The following is a 20,726-nucleotide window of genomic DNA, read 5'->3' as shown; positions in this document are numbered from 1 at the left end:
ACAATCAGCATAAAGTAGCTGCGTTATTTGAAACGTAAAATTTGTTTCGTTCAAAAACTATAACATATAATAACGATAAGAAAAATACGTTTAAATCCTATGTTTAAATCCCTACTTTAATATAAAATGTGTAATAAATGCATAAACGACACAAATATCGCTAAAATAACGATTTTATAAATAATATAATATTTTTAAATAAATCAAATATATTATAATATTTTATTTTATCAATTTCTAAACGATTTTATTTTGCGTTTATTTCACTTAACTACAGCTTTTGCTAATATTGGCAAGAGAAAGCTAAATATGGAAATCGTAAATATTAGCTATCTCTTTTCAAAATTAAATTAAGAGTTCATACTATTTAGCGCAAACTGACTATTATTTCAAACGTCAACGGAAAAATTTTGACACAAAATTGTTGTTCGAATGGTGGCTTCGGTTCTTCTTGTTATTTATTGTAAAGATTTTCGAAAAAAATACAAATTATATGTGATTGAAAATGTTGTGACAGTGTAATAGGTCATTTAGTGTTTCCTACGAATTCGAAGACTGTTTATTTAGATTAGTTGTCGGGAAAATCCGTAAATATGTCGGACTTGTCGTTGCAACGAGATCTTGTGATATCTCTAAAACGAGAGACGTTATTAAACATTGGGATACTTAGCAAGCTCCATCCGATGTCTTCTGACTTGTCCCGGATGCTGAAAGAAAATTGTTTGGAGAAACCTACTCAAAATGTGTTTAATCATCTGGCGCATTACTTGGTTTGTATTATCGATCCTCAGGTTACCTTGCCTTGGCCTTTGTATGACTCGAAAACAGAAAGAACTTATAGAAATGAGCTTTCAGTGTTCGTTGCTGACTACAGCAGTAAAAGTTTGCTGTCTCCAGTGATGTCCTCATATTTCGTTAACCCAAATTGCTACAAGGTCACTCTGTTAATGTTTCAAATGTCTCAATTGGCTGTCCAACGCGTTTTACTAATGAAAATGGACAAAGAACACCAAAAGAAACTCTTCAATGAAATGACTGAAAAATACAAGTCTCAGAAAGAGGAGGGATTTATAGAGAGTATTGAAAAAGAGACAGAAATAATGTTGAGTAAGTTCTCTAACTATCTGAGGAAGCGAGAAATTATGGAGAAAATTGCTAAGAAGTTACGAGATCGCATCACACAGATGGAAAACAAGTTAAAAACAACAAATGCACAAGGATTCATTGACAATTTAGTTGATGGTTATGTTAAAAAACATTCACTGGATGAAGACACAAAAATGGAAATATTAAAAATAAAAAATATTAATCAGTCAGTTCCTTTCTTCGATAAATGGCTAGCAGATCTAGATAAGCAAATGGATGTAATGGAATCCAATTGGGATGCCAAAATGTCTCCATTTCTAAAACTATCTCAGACAACTTCGGAAAACACACAAACGTTAATAGCAAGGCAGACAGGAGAAGCAGATAAGAAAACATTTACGATTGAATTTAATCCGAAAACTGATGACATTTCTACGCTTGATCTTCAGAAACAAGTGAATAGCCAACAGAAATACATATTGAAAAACATAATTAAAGATGAAAAATTGAATTTCCCCAACCTAATAAGGGGATTTCTTATATCCATTTGTTTTATATTGAAGAATATGGAAGTTGGGGATGAGATCTACCAGTTCAATGAGTATTTGGAAGGCGGACAGAGGAATTATAGTGAAATTGTGTCGGCTATGAAGATTCTGGTTGAAAGAGTCATGAATGCTGAAGGAAGGCTGCAGGTAAATATTATCATCATCATTAACTTGATAGCCACACTCTTGTTGGTGTAGCATTCTCCATTTTTGTATATCCCAGGCCAATTCATTAATTTCTATATAAGACGCGACATTCGCCTTCTCTTTCATTTGTTCCATGTAAGCTCTTCTTAAATTTATTTTACAATTATTTACATGATAATGTTGCTAGACAAGAAATGGCGAGGCCTTCGTCGTAGGAAACCAACTAGGTCAAAAGAAGTTAAAAGTAAGAGGTAACATGAAAGTTGTGATAAAATACCAACATTTAACATACACTTCTCATCAAAAAAATCGAAACACTTCCGTTTTCATTGTTTCTGTCCGAATTTAACACAAAAAAGAATTCATACGATGAAAAAAAATACATAAATGTATAGCTGGCAGTTTGGCCATTACAGTAATAAGCGAAAATTCAAAATTCAAAATTAGAATTTCATTTGTTTATCTTATAAACGAAATGAATCACTGTTTTGAGACAAATGTGTGTTTAGGGTTGGAGTACATTTAGCGTTTAAAAACTAAAAATTGGCGCCTATCCTTAAACTTTTTGTTTTTTATTTCAATACTGTGACTTTGGGACGTCTGAAAAAAGGTTTTTTTTTCTAAAACGTATGGATACTTCGCCCACAGAAGCCGCCCAAGTTGTGGCATTGCTGGATTCTGGCCTTAGTCAGCGTGTTGTGGCTGCAAGACTGCATCTAAGCCTGTCATCTGTTCATAGAGTCTATAAACGTTATCGGGAGACTGGTTTGTTCACGCGCCGTTCAGGATCTGGCAGGAATCGGGTCACTTCTGAGCGAGATGATCGATTTATTGTAACAACTTCTTTAAGAAATCGACGCCTTAACGCTTTTCAACTGCAGCAGCGGCTTCGTGTTGTACGAAGGGTGGCTGTAAGTGACTCTACAATTAGAAGAAGGTTGAAGGATCGTGGACTGGTACCGCATAAGCCAGCAAATGGGCCGAAATTAACTGCAGACCATCGAAGAGCGCGCCTTAACTTTGCACGTGAGCACCTAAATTGGTCATACCTACAGTGGAGCAAAGTTCTCTTTTCTGATGAGTGTAAAATTATGCTGTATGGTAACGACGGAAGGAACAAGGTCTACAGAAGAGACGGAGAACGCTATTATGGAATGGCCAGCAAGAAGCCCTGACATGAATCCCATTGAACATCTGTGGGATGAATTAAAGAGACGAATTCGAGCAAGAGATCCTGCCCCAGAAACACTTAGCCAGCTGCAAGATGCAATCCAAGAGGAATGGGACAATATACCACAGCATGTGATCGTGACTCTCATCCGATCGATGAAGAACCGTATGGAAGCAGTAATTAGAGCTCGGGGAGGGAATACAAGTTATAAAATAAACGTTTTTTAGCTTTTTTTTTCATTTACGTGTGTTGTTTTATCCATTTCCTTTATACTCCATACGGAATAAAAATGACTCATTTAACAAAATACGAAACCTATGAAAAATTCATTTAAATTTAGAACATTAACATTAAGATTTGATAAGCTCATATTACTCACTATTAAACGACATTTAACATTTATTCCTAAATGTACACATTTTTCTGATAATCCTGACAAAACGTAAACTTGCAAGGTGTTTCGATTTTTTTGATGAGAAGTGTATTTACCCAAAAAGATTTATTTTATTTATTTATTTTATTAGCCATAAATTTAGATACAATATTTTTATTTTTATACAATTTCTATTATTCGGCGGTAACGTTTAGGTTGATTGAGGGGAGGCCTGTGCCCAGCAGTGGGACGTATATAGGCAGTTTATGTTAACGTTTAGGTACGTATCTGTGTGCCCATTGGCAAAGGCCTCCCCCAATCTATTCCACTCCTCTTTACATTTAGCCGTTTTAGTCCAGATTCTGCAGGCCACTCTGACGATTTCGTCCTCCCATCGTCGGAAAGTATTGTCAAAATTTCCTTTCAGCATTTTTCCATACTGTTTAATAATTTGAAACATTTTATTGCAGCCAATTCTAATAAAATACAATCATTTATTTTTCAGCCACAACAAGAAACCTTCAGTACCTTCACGTCATCGCGGGAAATCTCCGAGATACCTCCGTTGCCAGATCTATCAGACATTAAGATGAACAGAGAGTTCCACCACCAAACTATATTCGAGACTTTCACTCCTTTGCACTTTACCAAACACCAATTCAACTTACGCAAGCAAAGAACTGGCTTTATCAAGCCAATGTCGAAGACTTTTGCCACACCTTTCCATCGGGCGCCAAGAGACGACTTCTTGAAGAGTCTTATTTCATGTCGCGTTAGTGCATACGACCATATGAACATAACACAAAACAACAATATGTCTGTAATGAATCACACCGCTCATAGAATGAACGAAACCATTGCAGAATGTACGTCCGGCTTCACTAAACAACAAATCTGCCGGTTGCTTTCGACTAAGAAGACAAGCAGTTCTAAGAAAATGAAGCACAAAGTGGATAGACCAAACATTAAGATCAAGAAAGGTGGTCTTTTCAATGAATCCAACATTTCTAATGACAGTATAAATCTGATTAGAAGTCATTCTTCGCCAAATCTTTTTGAGAATAAGGAGAAACGGTCGCGGACCAACTTAAGGTCTCGTAAGTTATCCATCATGAAGGAAGATAGTCCGTCTCTTTTGGAAGTATCTGGAATCGCTGCGTTAGAACGAGACAGCAATCACAGTACACCACAAGGTGTTATCTCACTCGAAAGCACGAGAAAGCTAATAGATGCTTCAAGTTTGCCTTCTATCTCCATGACAGTGACGCCGAGAAGCGATGTATCAGATAACCCCGTAGATTTGAATAAAGAACTAAGCGAATTCAAGGAACCACAGATGATCAAACCAATACGAAAGAGCAAAGAGTCGTTTGGCGAAGCAAAAACAGTTGTACCACAGAGAAAAAGCACAGAAATAGTTAAGGAGGAAACTAAAACAGATACGCCAAAAAATAACACACAGATAGTAAAAAAGACAAGTTCTTTAGAGAAAATTATAAATAGGTTCAAAAAAGTACGAGCAAGTGTCTTGCCAAGTGAAGGTAATGATGAAAATAATGATTTTAAAACAATATTCGAGGAGAAAGAAAATCTTAATTCAGTCAATGTAGATGTATTTACGGCAAATAGGAATTTACTTCCTGATTTATTAAGTCCAAGTTGTAGTTTAATAGCGCCGAAGTCCAACGATAATTTTTTAGATCAACTTTATTTCGACAGTGATGAGGATAAGCCGAGGAAACCAAGGGAGAGTCTTGGCACTGCGCTGGGGGTAGACCAAACGTTTTTAGACCAATTTGATTTGATAGACTAATCACAAAGTTTGCCTTATTATAATTTAATAAGAAACGCCTTAAGCTTTATTACTAAAAAATAAAACACAATACAAGTAATTTGGTACACATTTTTTCTTAAATAGGTGGATAAATACAAAATGTAATAGGCTAGTTTTCAACTAGTCAAATCAGTTACGTTTTACTAAACGTCAAAACACGAAATTACTATGGAATTTGTATGAAAAAGCAACCTGTGACGTCATAGAAAACGTGACAAAATGTCGCAAAATTATTACATTTTTCTTTATTAAAATTCATAAATAAGTTGAATAGAAAAAAGAAAATGTTTTTTGTCACCTTTAGATCCGTCTTTATTTAGTAATCAGAGAAATTCTTAATTTATCTTTGACCTAGGAAACTACTCAATTGGAATATTTAGAAATGGCGCGAAAATGGTAATACCAGTGATACGCCGTTCCTGGGAATGTTCCTAAAGTGTTTTTTTTTCTGTTGTAAAAACCTACGAGTAAAAACTCTTTTAATAGTAAGGACGCTGGCTGCTTTTTTTTTTCAAATTGTTTTCCTCTGATCGTATTTGCCTAAAGGTTAGGTAATATGCTCTTTACGGCACATCCCTGATGTAACCTAACCTACACATATAATTATAACTAGAAGTAAAGTTAATTTTGCTTTTTTTAAAAAAAGAAAAATGCACGGCAAAATCGTAGAGGCGCTATAGCCTATAAAATAATATTAAAATATGCTTCGTCAACCACAGCATTAAGAGTCATAATGCCATGTCACAGTTGAATCCAAAACAGATTTGAAATTTTCGTCGTGTAATTAAGGTATATTTGAACATCTTTCATTTAAATAATAATTTAAAAAAACTTACGTACGTTTTTGGTCCTTTTGGTTTGCATTATGGCAGTGCCTTGTTATTTCTTCCTTTTTCATATTTAGTTTATAATAATGAGGAAGTTTCCAGGCTAGGTTCACCAAAAACAATATAGATGGCGTTACGTAATAATATTTTCATTACTCGTGTACATAATGAATTAATTAGAAGGTCAAACGAAGGAAGATCTGTACAGCGCCATCTATATTGTCTGTGAGGAAGGTAACCTGAAAAGTCCCTCATTAAATTCATATTTTTGTGCATGGCAATATTTTAGTGTGCAAATCTATGTGTTGCCATACGCATCTAAAATGACTGATTTATTTAATCTGTAGTATTATAAGTTATTTACATGTACTTTAGTTGTATGTAACGTTAAAATAAAACATGTAATTTTTATTTTATAACTTATTTTTCTTCACACTGTTGGATGAATTGACAAAACAAAAAAATAAATAGTTTTTTTAATATCAGATAATTCAAAAACAGTTATACATAACTTATTTAATTATTCATCTAATACACCCAGACTTTTGGAACATTGATTTAATAATCAATGCATTCTTCAAATCTTCACAATAAGAATAATACTTAAATTAGTTACCTACTCATAAAATAACAATACATAAATTGATTCTTGGATTATAATATGATTATCACGATTATAAAAAAGGAAAACATCGTGACGAAACCCACATTCCCGCGAAATGCGTTTCGGAGGTATGTGACCTAACCTGTATTGGGCTAGTTTTCCCATCGCTTGCTTGTGTAAAATCCGGACCTGTAAAATCTTCAGTTTAAGTAAGCGGACCCTGAGAAAACGGGATAACGCTGGGAAGATGATGAAATGCAAGAAAAAGAAGGCAAGAGGGAAAAGTAGGATGGAGAAAAAGGGACAAAAAGTAGGATGGAGTATTATCCATCCTACTACACCGACAAGAGCGTGGCTCTCAAATTAGTGGTTAAATGATGAAGTAACAATACATATTATATTATTCATAACATTTGAGCATTGTAAGCATGCCCTACTTGTTTCGATTAGCTGGTCCAGCTATAATACGTCGAATATTACGAAATATATTAGGTATGTACTTGGAATTACTAATTAGCTTTGTTCAGATTCTTTACAACACTTGCTATTGTTTGTAAGGTTACAAATACAATTGAGCAATTTTATCAATGTAGGTACCCTATTTGCATTTGCCGATTGGTGTATGGCGAGAAATATAAAAAGAAATTTGTTTTTAATTCTTCCGTTCAAAAAAAAAACGTACCTATGACAGATTCTCTTACTGTTCCCGAACTACTTATAATTACGTAGAGTTTCGAACCGACCTTGAAATCGATCTATCAGAACTAATAGGTACTGTCAATGTTATTACTGTGTAACAATAGTATAAAATGTAACAATAGTGTAAAAAAACCAGGTTGATGCACATCAGCCTATCGAAACTTGATTTTCTTAAACTGTGGATAGAGGCAACTCTAGTTTCTCTTCTTGTGGGCGTCGTTGAGTGTTTCCAACTTGTAATCTCCTCTAAGTTTTAGTTAATTTAGAAGTACTTGTGACCGATATTGGATAGAAGCTTCCAGAAATGTCTTGAAACAAGCACTTGTGGCCAATATTGTATAGAAACCTCCATAAATGCCTTGAGACAAGAAGCCATTTAAATCCTAGGATCGTTCTCCTCCAATTTGACCATTTTCTCCGATATCTCCCAAAGTTTCTTCGCCTTATTCATATCAGACACTGAGCTTGACAAGTTGCTTTCTCTACAATCCGAGAAGTACTTTCCAGTAGTCTTTGAGAGCTTCTCATCAACTGCCAACATGACAGACGTTTGACAGCCCTGATGAGGCGATTTGAAGAAACACTTGTTGATCAGAGCAAGTCCCCAACTTAGCGGAGCAGGAACTGATCTCCAAATACCACTGTCTATTAACCCAGGATGGAGACAGTTAGCAGTCACTCCTGTACCTTCCAACCTCCTCGCTAGCTCTCTCGTGAAGAGTATATTCGCCTCCTTCGACGCATAGTACAAATACCCTGGCATGGTCGTCAAAGGATTCGGGTTATCCAAGTTGACTGAAGCCAAACGATATAAAGAAGATGCTACGATGATAATTCTAGAAGGCGCGCTTTTCTTTAACAAGTCTATCAAGAGATGGGTTAATAAAAACGGTCCGTAGTGGTTCGTTGCCATGGTCATTTCGATGTCGTCTTCGGATTTGTTCTTCTTGAAGGTTTCAGCGTATCCGGCGTTGTGGATGAGTACGTCCAGCTGCTGTTCTGTCTTCTTGATGTCTTCGGCGAAGGCTCGGATGGACGCGAAAGAGCTCAAGTCCAGTTTCTTGACCACGACCTTTGTGTTCTTGGTTGAGTCGATTATTTCATCTGAAAACAGCAAGGGTCGTGTTTATTGACTTTCGAGAATACTTATAATGTGTTTAGGATTCTGAAGAATATTCTTTTAAACTCTGGACACAAGCCTCCTTTCAGAAACTGTACGTGGCATGGAGGATAGATCCCCAAAATTAAAAAGGGCTTTCTTACTTTGCCATGTCAATTTATAGTTTTCCATACACTTTAAAGCAGGAGATCTCGTGAGATAAAATAAAATAAATATTTAAAATAAGGACAACAGATACGAAAGGCACAACAGGCGGTCTTATTGCTCGTTCAGCAATTTCATCCAGGCAACCTTTGGGTACAGGAAAGTAAATCTTTTGCATCTAGGACTTACCTTTAACCTTCTCAGCCGCCTCCAAATTCCGACACGCCATAATAACTCTGGCACCTCTCTTAGCCAACTCGCGCGCAGTCTCCTTCCCAATCCCGCTGGTGCACCCGGTGACTATCACCGTCTTTCCGTCCATTCTGGTCTTCTCCCTGAACCGTCCGCAGGTATACTGGGCGTAGACCCTGATGGCCAGGAATAGACCGAGTAGACCGAGGAGCGCGAGGAAGCCGAGGATGATCAGGACTGGAAAGACCCAGAGCAAGTAGTTGGCTTGCCACGACTCCGCTACGATCATGTCTGGAAAATAAGAAGACATAACATAAGCTCAGTATATAAGTAGTCAAAGGCTGTACATCTATCGCAAGATGAACTAAGTACCCACACCTCACCGACCTTTCTGTTAGACCAACGTGATAGGTGGTGGTCGTAGATATTGTTTTGAGGAGTCACATATTCTAGGAGGTAACGTTTATGTCTGGTAATGGTTCACAATTCATTTGGGGGTTTGAAAGAAAAACTGAATGCTAACCGCTTCATAAAAGACAAAGGAAATGTAATTCTCTTCAATATGACGGGCAGTTGTGTCATTGTCTGGAATAAATCCTGTCCAATATAATAAGGGAATTCCCAAGCTACGTTCCCCGAAAAAAATATAGATGGCGTTGTACCTATTTTCTCATAGCTCGGGTACATAAATAGCTTTCTACCTTGAAAACAACGAAAAGTCTCATATAAAATTTTACGCCCTCTTTGAAAGAGTTGTCAAAAAGAAGTAGTCCGCATACCAAATTTTTGCTGTCTACTTTGAAAATTGAGGAATGTTTGTTGGCAATTTCAAAAAAGGAACGTCTCGTCACTTTTTAAGAGAAAAACGTTTTGGCGGGTGTTCCGTCTGGGACTACGAAGAAGAAAAACAAGTGAAGACGATTATTGTCGAGAGAAGGGAAAACTGAAAGACTAGTTGCTGTATTCTTTTGTATAATATTTCTTATTATAATTTGTAGTAATTAATAATATTTAGTTTCCGTAATAAGAGTGATATTTGTGGTACTTAACATTTTACTGATTAAACCTGGGTATGTTACTAATATTTACGTTTTATTGTAGAGTTTGCTAACATTATTTATTTATAAAAAAGGTACATACAACATTACAGTGTAATCCAATGCGCTGTATGACGAGAAAAAAAAGACAATATAAAAACTAATATAACACAAAAAATAAACAATGAATGAAAAAAGAAACAAAAAGAAAAATAAGACTATGAACATGAAAAACAATAAAAAAATAAAAAATTACAATTTCAAAATTAAAATGTATGTATGTATGTGTGTAATTAACATGTAAGTATAACAATGAATGCATTATAAAAACTTCCACCCCCCATTTTAGGGAAGTGGGAGGTTAGAAAGAGACAAAATCCATCCTATGTCATTCTCCATCCCTTCAACTATCTCAATTTAAAAAATCACGTCAATTCGTCGCTCTGCTTTGCCGTGAATGACGGACAAACAGACAGACATCACACATACACTTTCCCATTTATAATACTTATTATATAACTTAAGTATAGATAACGAATTCTCACAGGTACCTAACCTTGTACTGTACACATAACACATATTAACAAAGGTACCTATAAGTACCTAAGTAAGTATTACAAGATCATCACTTTAAGGCATCACGCACTCATTATTAATCATTAAATATTCATTACCAGTCGAGAATCGAACTTGAAACTTATGCACCTTAAGTTTAGAAATCGACAGTATCCTACACATTAGTACTTGAAACATTCCTAAAGGTTTTCTTCAAATGAAATCATTTAACATAATTTATTTTGGTCTTAAAATTTTATCTTAATAGGTACCTAAGTCCCAACAAACTATCTTTGTAGACATATACAAACACTAGCTGTTATTTACTGAATTATTATGTAGGTACCCCGGGCAATGAGAAAATAGGTAATTAGTACGGGAAGTTAGGTAACCTAATTCCTACCAAATTCCTACCTAATTCTATACCATAACGTAGCAAAGTTTCAGCGATTGTGGTTTTAATGTTGGGATCTTCAAACAAAAAATTACTTCATTGCCTACACTATAATATATAAGTACGCACACTTATAATCGAAATCACTTTGTAATCCCTAGTTTGGTTAGGACATTACAGGCTGATCACCTGATTGTCTGAAAGTAAGATGATCCGTGCTTCGGAAGGCATGTAAAACCGTTGGTCCCGGTTACTACTTACTGATGTAAGTATGTAGTCATTACATGAGCCATGTCAGGGGCGTTTGGAGGCTCAGTAATAACCCTGACACCAGGGTTGATGAGGTTGGTCTTCCACCTTACAACCCACACGATAAGAATAAGAATCCAAATTGAAATTCAAAAACGAATTCGGTAATCATTGGTAAGTACTGTTTTGGGATCAGTTCAGAACCTGTGCGATAAAAGATAAAATCTAAATATATAAAAGGAGAAACTGACTGACTGACATATCAACGTACAGCCTAAACGGCTAAACGCAGGCACTTGAAATTTGGAAGGGACGTAGCTTAGATATAGTAGAGGTGCACTAAGAAAGGAATTCCCGTAATTCCCACGGGAACGGGAATTAGAGGGAAAATCCTTTTATATGAAAAATCTAAACCGCTTAAGTTAGATGCTTGAAATTTGGCATGCAGGTGCCTTGGTAAACTTAAAGTTTAGTTGAAACAGGATATTGCAAAATTCCCACGGGAACGGGAGTTAGCGGGAAAAAACATTTGTATGAAAAAATCTAAACCGCGTAAGATAGATACACGCCACGCGGACGAAGTCGCGGGCAAAAGCTAGTACTAAATAAAAATATAAATAAAATACCTAAAGACTAGAGTCAATTTCATTATAATTTAACTCCTATCTATAATTTAATGTACGTCGCAACTCCGTAGCTACAGGGCAGGCAGATTAGAAAACTGATGGTTAGAATCCAGTGGTCTGTGACCACAAAGCCTGGGTTTCAACATTATTACAGATAAGTAGGTAAGTACTGTTAGATAGAACAGAATCTATCGGCCTAATCTCGACTGATACAATCACTAGCTAATGAACGTCACAACACTAGCTTCTGTACTTTGAGAGCGTAGATAGATTTAATTCGTACCGCGCATTGAAGCTATGAGAGACTGTGCCTACTAACTACTAGGGATTGCAATCTCGACTCCAGATCGCAAATTCGAGATCCCGCGGGATTGGAAATATCAATATAAGATTGCTTTTTTTGGGGAACGTAGCCTGGATACCCTCATTGATAATATAGCCGTGAACTTGGATGGATAATCTATATACTTACTTAGTAAAGGACATACCTATACGTAGGTACATATACACGGTTGTATAACGACTTGAGCCCCTACCTACCCCGATAAGCTTTAAAGGTGTGATTTTACATACTCATGTGTTATGAATCCACAATGACGCAAGTCAAAAAAACATAAGCGCAGTTAAAACAATAACCATTACAAGGTCCAAAGTGCGTTCTAAGAAATACACGATTAGTGATGTACCGTGCCCCAGGAATATTCCCAAATATCCGTTGTAAAAACTCTTTAGAGTGCTTAGCATACTGGCTGCTTTTCTTATTCAAATACTTTTTTCTTGTATTCTTTGGTATTACTTAGGTACCTAAAACACACCGGACACTTCATACAAGCAACCTCGTTTTACACAGACACTACACATTAACGTTGTCGTATACGCGCATCTGTATGTGTGATGTCTGACGCCCATACGATTGAAGACTAAAGTAAGACCGAGGGGGTGAGGTAAACCTAGCTCAGGCGCTGGTGGGGAGCGAAGAGTTGCCGTTCTAGACGTAGTATTATTCCTTATTCTATGCCTAAAGGTTAGGTTAGGTTGGCTGCTTTTCTTTTTCAAATTGTTATTTCTTGTATTCTGGTGTTATCTGCCTATCTGTTTGTGTGTATCTGTCTGGTGCTATAACATTCCCAAAGTGGGAACATTCTCGCAAACGGCACATCACTGATCACGGTTGTTCAAAGATTTTATCTCTAGTAGGTAGGTACTAAATGAACTCAAAAAAAGATGTAAATAACACTGAGTTTCTGCTGGAATCAACATCAAAATCAAGACATAAGTTAAAGGTCTCTGCAACCAGGCAAAAATCGTGTTTAAAATAAAATAATAGACAATTCTAGAATTTCTAGATGACATTTTAAGAAACACTAAGTTTGCACTAAGTTTATATTTTAGACATCACCACTATTCGTATTGATATTCGTATTGATTAGGCTAGTTTCCAATTAGTCAAATCAGTTACTTGTTTGTTTTTACTAAATGTCAAATCAGAAAATTCAGAAACAGCAAGCCAGATGTGCAATGATTCTAATTAGATAAAAATAAAAAAGATCACATTATAAAATCTATCTCAAATCCAATTAGAATTGACAGAATCCGCTCATTTTTTCAGTTATCCCAGCCATGCCTGTTAATAGCATGTAAAGTATCATGTTCTAGGGACTGTAATAATTTTTATTTGAAAGCGCATTTCTTACACTTTTTACTAGTATTCAAATTATATTTTAATGTTACTTAGTTTAAACACAAGAAATATAAATATAACACCTGGTGACGACTTATTTGTAACACCGTATTCTTACCAAGATGGCCGCCCTCGCTAAGTTTCTGTTCGCACTGAGCGTTTCTGCCTTTTTAAGTCGATGGTAACTATGGTTACCAATAACGGGTAAGATTAACATAGACATTTTGTGTGTGTGATTTCAGGAATTAAAGAAAACCAGTAGAAAAATTAAGGTTTATTAATATGAACTAAAACCAATTTATAATTGAATGCTTGTTTTATTTACATTTTTTACCAAGCACTTAACATTCGGACCTTAAAAATATATATTTTTTATTAGAATTTAAAATTACAGTCTTGCAATACAATATACTTGATTGCACAAAATGACGTACCAAACAAATAAATCGAGACACTAGAGACAAAAGGCGGCCTTATTGCTAAATCTAATTGCGCCTGCCGCTTTCTGTCCGTAAGCTCCTGTCGGACATCTACTGGCAGTTTAGTAATTCGTTTTTTTTTGTAATTACTCTCTGTGTCCTCTCTATAGCTGAACTATAGCATCTCTGAAAAAAAAGTCATTGTTTAGAACTGAAGTTAAAATAACGCTAGCGCTCCGTTTGTACGAACCCTTAAACCCAGATAAGTCGATGGTAGGTTTAGTTACCATGATGAAAGTTGACCAAATTTGGTGTACCCTGTAATCAATATCCTGGGCATCTGCTGAAATAATTGTTTATTTCGGTAAATAATGTGTTTCCACGAGTAACTAATAAGTAACGTGGTATATTTAAAACATTATAAAATATAATGCGTCGTGTAATATTCCGTAATTTGCCTCCATTTTAGTGTCAAGAGACGTTTTTTTTGATACGATATTTTTCTCTTAATGTTTTTGGAACAAAATCATGGCTTAAATGTTCAGGTTTTTGTAGAAAACGGTAGAGGATATATTCAAGATGTATGCTAATCAATAAAAATAATATATTTTATATACTTACGGCATATTTCTTGTCTAAAACACTCAATCGCAAACACAGTAGTTGACAGTAGACTCGACCAACACTCGTCTGACTTCGACAGTTGTTTTTTTAATGTTACCAACTCATAGGGAAGAGATGCAAATACCACCTAGTAAGGATTTTTATAGTACACAATACTAGTATAATTTTATAATCTATACTAGCTTGTAAAACTAGTTAATCCATAAAATTGGTCACCCTAACGGAACCCCGACTATTGGTAAGTATAGCTACCATCGACTCCTGAATTTATATGAAAAAGCACACTGCGACGTCATAGAAAAACGTGACAAAATGTCGCACTTATTATTGCATTTTTCTTTATTAAAATTAATTAATAATTAAAATGGAAAAAGGAAACATTTTTTGTCACCCTTACATCTATCTGTCTTTATTTAGTAATCAGACTTTTATAATGTATCTTTCATCTAGGAGACTACCCAATATCGGAGTAATATTTTCTCGTTTCATACTTTTTAGAGCGCGACTTTTCCATAGTCCTTTTTTTTAGTTTTGGTTTTCCCTTAAGGGCAAGGCAAAGGGAACTATGCCCATACAGGCATGTCTAATGTATTTTTTTCTTGATGATGATTACTGAAATGATGAACCCTACCCTCGGAGCAGACTCCTACTCCGAACCCCAAACGAATTGACTGAAAAGTCCGCATAAACTTTCGAGTTACAGCTTGTTGACACGAAGCGAAAATAAGTACACTTTGTGCATTGAATATTCCGATATAATAACACTATCGCGAATGTTTTCCGACTAACTTAATGCGATCATTAACCACAAAATACCATTTCGTATTAATTATTTAGATTATTCAATGAAGAAACCCCGCCAAAAAGACTTTTCCATAGTCCAGTTTTGGTTTTTAAACTTATATTTTTTTATATGATGCGGCCCAGCTAAGTAGGCAAAGGCGCGGAAGTGTTTCTATTTTTAAAATAGTTAACATACCTACCTCCTACGTGTTAACTTTGCTAGACCCTCAGATACCTGATAATCTTGATGGGAATCCCACAACTAGGTACTTAGGTTATGGGATTTTGCTTAAGTACTACCACACACAATACAAAATCAAAAAGACATTATAAAGAATAAATAAATCAAATGCTTCTCAAACTTACACGAACAAAAGGGACCTTCGTAATATCACATTAACATTCAAATCACACGTCCGCTCTTTGTAAAGACGCAACGCTAACTGATATAACTTAAACTGGTATTTTTCTAAACTTATGGCAAAGTAAAATAAAACGTTTAAAATTCCATGACCATGGGCAAAGCGTGATCTTAGTTAGTGATTCTAGGGTTCCGTAGAGCATTTTTATGGTAATTGGTTTTGATGCAGTAGAAAGAACGTATGTTATGTAATAATATTTAAAAATGAAGAGATTTATGTAAAACTATAGTGTGAAATTCTTCTAAGTAAAGAAAAACTGATTAGGATAACCAACAACGCATAATGTATGTCTGTTGAGTGAATGTGTTAAGTATTCAAACCTTTTTGATGCTTGTTATTTAGTACTGTCCAATGATATTATTTATATTATAAGGAATACAATGTGAAATAGTTTTAAGTTCCTGTGATAAGATCCTGATAAGAATTTTCTTCTCTCGTGTGGGTTGTGAGGTGGATTACCAACCTTATCAACCCTGGTGTCAAGGTTACTACTGAGCCGCCAAAGGCCCCTGACATGACTCATGTAACGACTACTTATACTTACTTCAGTAAGTAGTGACCGGGACCAACAACGGCTTAACGTGCTTTCAATCAGGTGATCAGCCTGTAATGTCCTAAACAAAATAGGGATCACAAAGTGATTTCACTCTTGGCATGTGAGCAAGGCTACGAAAGATTGTGAGAAGTGGAAATCTGTTATTCGAACCCTACACCCGAACAGGGGATAAAATGATTAGAAGAAGTAGGCACAGTAAATATACATATAAGTTTCTAAGTGACGTGACAGAAGTCATCATCATCATCATCAACCCATTAACGTCCCCACTGCTGGGGCACGGGCCTTCCCTATGGATGGATAGGGAGATCGGGCCTTAAACCATCACGCGGGCCCAGTGCGGATTGGTGGTTATTAACGACTGCTAATGCAGCCGGGACCAACGGCATAACGTGCCTTCCGAAGCACGGAGGAGCTCGAGATGAAAACTTTTTTTGTGGTCGCCCATCCTATGACCGGCCTTTGCGAAAGTTGCTTAACTTCGACAATCGCAGACCGAGCGCGTTTACCGCTGCGCCACCGAGCTCCTCAACACAGACAGAAGTAACAGATAATAATTACGGTACCCTAACTCTTGTGTATATAGATCCTCAACATCATAAAATTCATAAATACCAGTTTGTCAGTAGGTTATACCTATTTATTAATTGTTTAGTTTGATGTACGTAATTCGTAGGTAATTATGAATTATTTAATCTTTTGTAAAATCTATCGTACATTATTTATGTCGTTTATGCAAATTGCTTAGCGGAAATATAAATACAAATAAGTTGTAAACTTGTTGTAAGCAACTTTTTTTACCTTTGATGGGTTTGCTCTTCGCCCCAGACTTACCCGAAGGCATTGACGAGGCCTAAGATGGAGCGAGCGAGCTCAGAAGGTGCCTGTTCACTCAGGCCTTGAAAGCACCCGGGTTTATGCATTCGGGAATACAGAAGACGGCTAAGAATTCCACTCTCAACTATTTAACAATTATTGTTTTAAGTTTTCGCGGTTATTATCATAATACGCGGTAAGAACCCGTTATTGTGTGCTTTAATTATTTAACAACTATTTTTTTAAAGAAAAAAGAAATCAATCGCGCGAAAGAGAGGCTCATTTAGGGTTGCCAGGCTCTAAAATACAAAGGCCGGACTCGGCGCTATTTATGGCCGGACATCTTGCCCTAAAAGCCAGACATGTATTTTTAATAGTCAAACATACTGTTTTTACAGCTGGGTTGATGAAAAAAAACATGCAGTTAGCTCTCCGCTCGCGTGTGCCCGCCTCTTCGCCGGGCCCGTCGTCGTAGGTATCGCCACTTTAAGAGACATATTAGGTACATCTACTTATAGATCATTCAACATTCGACAATCATGATTTAGGACTGAAACACAAGTCGACCTTATTATTACTAAAGTATGATCGTTATTTGTAGGGTCGTGTGCTGAATAACGGAATACCGTGGAAATACCACGGTAAAACTACGATCACACCTTCACACCATAGACAACATTATTGCCGACGAAGTTTAGAAAAATCGGCCTTATTATTACTTCACTGCGATCGTTATTTGTAGGGTCGTAAGCTGATTGACGGAATACCATGGTAAAACCATGGTAAAACCACGGTCACCCATAGACAATCACCCATCTACAAATAACGATCACAATGTAATATTAATAAGGTCGATTTTTCTAAACTTCGTCAGCAATAATTTTGTCTATGGGTGTATTTACAGAATAATAAGGTCAATTATTGTTGGACGAAAGATTGGTGGATAGATGTAATACCTCTGTAACAAACAGCCTAACAAAACCCGAACAAGCCTAACACGCAAATATTTGGCCGGATATGACCGCAATTTGGCTTTTAAGTCAAACATGTCCGACAAAAGACACTTAAAAATCATTAGTAAGTAAATACGTGAATTAAGTACTTAATAGAGTACCTATAATTAACAAAACTTCACCATTTAACAAGAACATTGAATTATTGAAGATTATCTTTACTACCACCTGTTAAGTTAGATGGATTAATTAGAGGTATATTTTATGTTAGGTATTAGGTTAACCACAAAACGCTTGCGTCAAGGAAATATCATAGTGTCATGGTATCCAACCATAATAACTATTTATCTAATAATTATTAAATATAAGAAATAATACGAAAAATAAAAACATTTTTTTTGCTTAATGCCTACGTCATAAGACGTAGGCATTAAGCATAAGTGACTATTTTAATTTATGCAAATTCATAAAAACATACTTATAAACAGCCTATTACGTCCCACTTCTGGGAATAGGCCTCCTCTGAATCAACCGGAGGGGATGTGGAGCGTACTCCACGCTGCTCCACTGCGGGTGTTAGTGGGGTTGCGGTTGGTCAAATACTAAGATGTAAGTACCTGCTTTTTTTAATAGTTTATTTCTCATAATTGTACCTACTTGGTTGGTTGGTCTAACAGAAAGCTTCGTGAGGTGTGGATACTTAGTTCATCTTGTGATAGACCTCTGACTACCCCAATTGGTATATAGTCGTGCGCTTATGTTAACTAATGCTTACTTAATTATTTTTTTATTTTCGGGTTACATCTATTCCTTAAATTTACATCACGTGTTTGCATTTTGAAGGCTTTCAAAAATCTTCAACAGCATGTCGTTATCTGCCAACCCGCATTGGAGCAGCGTGATGAAGTAGTTATTCTATACTCATTGGTCTTTTTTCCTTCGTTTTTGCCCCTTTCGGGTGATAATAATTTACATAAGTTATAAATACTTTAAACCGTTATTTCCGGCTATTACCAGTAAAACACCTTCCGCAGTGGAGCAGCATGGTGGAGAATGCTACATACTCCCTTAAATTTATTGAGGGCAGGCCGATTACCTAGCAAGTAATCTATTTTTTTGTTCTATTTTATATTAATAAATAACATATAGGTAAGTACTACACTTTAAATAAAACTTATTATTATAGTTCAATAGGATTTGACCGGACATCATTGATTGGCTAAACAGTGAATGGTAATTCCTGAAATCTACAACAAATTATTTAAAAAAATAGCGGCAGAAAACTCACCTCCAAATTCAAACTTTCACCTTCCAGAAAAAAGCAACACTCGATTTTCGAACGCAATTTAAAAACAAATGACAAAGGACTCGTCCACACTCAGCCAAAGATGTCACAAGACTGATTGACTATCGACTTCAAGCCCACCGGTGCTGGCGCAGCACTGCGTCATCCGTCACACCAGTGTGTAGGCATAGTGATGTGAATATATGCGTCGAATCTACAATAAGTCACGCACGTCAAAATAGAAAAAAATTGAGATAGGTGATGCACGGGCTAATTACTTACCGGCTCTGCTCACTTATTTAGGGGAAATACAATAAAGAATGCTTAGAGTATTAACTCTAATGAGGGATGTACAGGCTTCCCCAAAAGAAATTTAGACGGCGCTGTACAGGGTAGCCTTCGTTTAACCTTCTAATTTCATGGATAACAGACATAATATATTTTTATCTTTGTTTTTGGCTGTAAATGATTCCGGCCAAGTAGTTAATGCCATCTGCGGCAAATCCACAATAAGTCACGTCGAAAAATTATAACACATCTATTCATATTATTCTGATCAAAATTAAAGAGGGCAATATAGAACATAATTCTTTTTATATATGCCTCTCCCATTACATTATATTTTTGAATTATTATGTACCCCGAGTAATGACAAAATAGATAATTATCACGTTAAATCTATACAGCGCCATATAAGTATATTTTCTGTGGAACGTAGCCTGGGAAGTCTCTCATTCAAATTAATTATTTTTTATTATCATTATCGCTGTGGTAGCCCAGTTGGTAGAACACTTGCCTCCCACATTGAGGTCGCAAGTTCGAATCCAGCACAGGCTTAAACCAATGATTGTTTTTCGAATTCATGTTTGGATCATAAATGATTATCACGTGCTCAGCGGTGAAGGAAAACATCGTGAGGAAGCCCGAGAAATTCATTTTCGGAGGTACGTGACCTAACCTGTATTGGGCTGGCTTTCCCTTCGCGGATTGGAAGATCAGACAAGCAGTCGCTTCTGTAAAAAACCGGACCTGTCAAATCTTCAGGTTAGGTAAGCGGAGCCTGTGAAAAACGGGATAATGCTAGGGGATGATGATTATCATTATCATAGTTTGCGGTTGTCTGCAGGAAAAATGTATGTAACTATAATCAAAACTTATGCAATTGCGGTGTAAGATGACCTTATTTGCTCTGGAATTATTGCAAAACAATAGAATTGGTTTTATTGTAGTCTCAACTAAGTTTTTATCTTTAAATGAAGGATAAATTTGTGTACATGCATAAGATACACATTGGTGCTGATTCCTGTACGGTCACGAGCATTAATATGTATACACATTGGTACCATGTCACATTAACTTTTTTGACAAATTGAACTGTAAGTCTCACTAAATGTCAAATATGTTAGTGCGACAGAGTCCTAAAGTGGGTACATTATATTGCTCATGACTGTACACACCATTTAATTTTATTTTAAGTTATACCTGTCATTTTCTTATCCGCCGAAAAGGCAAGGGACGGATAATCGACATACATAAAATTTATGGAACACACGACAATTTCAGGCAGAAATGTAAAAAACC

At 36.1% G+C, this 20,726-nt stretch overlaps 2 protein-coding genes across 3 annotated transcripts; one reads left to right on the top strand and one right to left on the bottom strand.

The window, feature by feature from the left end:
* The first annotated feature begins 422 nt into the window (after positions 1 to 422).
* Positions 423 to 5,185, top strand: LOC126377018 (uncharacterized). The gene is made up of 2 exons (XM_050024622.1): positions 423 to 1,781; positions 3,831 to 5,185. Exons 1-2 carry the CDS (start codon positions 594 to 596, stop codon positions 5,136 to 5,138), a joined length of 2,496 nt encoding a protein of 831 aa, XP_049880579.1. The 5' UTR covers positions 423 to 593; the 3' UTR covers positions 5,139 to 5,185.
* A 2,152-nt stretch (positions 5,186 to 7,337) lies between these two features.
* On the bottom strand, positions 7,338 to 19,300 carry LOC126377148 (retinol dehydrogenase 14). 2 transcript variants are annotated; one of them, XM_050024835.1, is made up of 3 exons: positions 19,149 to 19,300; positions 8,743 to 9,036; positions 7,338 to 8,393 (listed from the first exon to the last, which is right to left on the bottom strand). In XM_050024835.1, exons 2-3 carry the CDS (start codon positions 9,032 to 9,034, stop codon positions 7,666 to 7,668), a joined length of 1,020 nt encoding a protein of 339 aa, XP_049880792.1. In that variant the 5' UTR covers positions 9,035 to 9,036; positions 19,149 to 19,300; the 3' UTR covers positions 7,338 to 7,665. The 2 variants fall into 2 exon arrangements, with proteins under 2 accessions (XP_049880792.1, XP_049880793.1); XM_050024836.1 differs by lacking the exon at positions 19,149 to 19,300 and adding an exon at positions 15,480 to 15,575.
* Between the last annotated feature and the right edge of the window lie 1,426 nt (positions 19,301 to 20,726).

This window comes from Pectinophora gossypiella, chromosome 22, assembly GCF_024362695.1.
Source record: "Pectinophora gossypiella chromosome 22, ilPecGoss1.1, whole genome shotgun sequence".
In the NCBI taxonomy this organism is placed as follows: Eukaryota; Metazoa; Arthropoda; class Insecta; order Lepidoptera; family Gelechiidae; genus Pectinophora; species Pectinophora gossypiella.
Note: the sequence above shows the minus strand (reverse complement) of the source record. Positions and strands in the feature narration are given on the sequence as shown.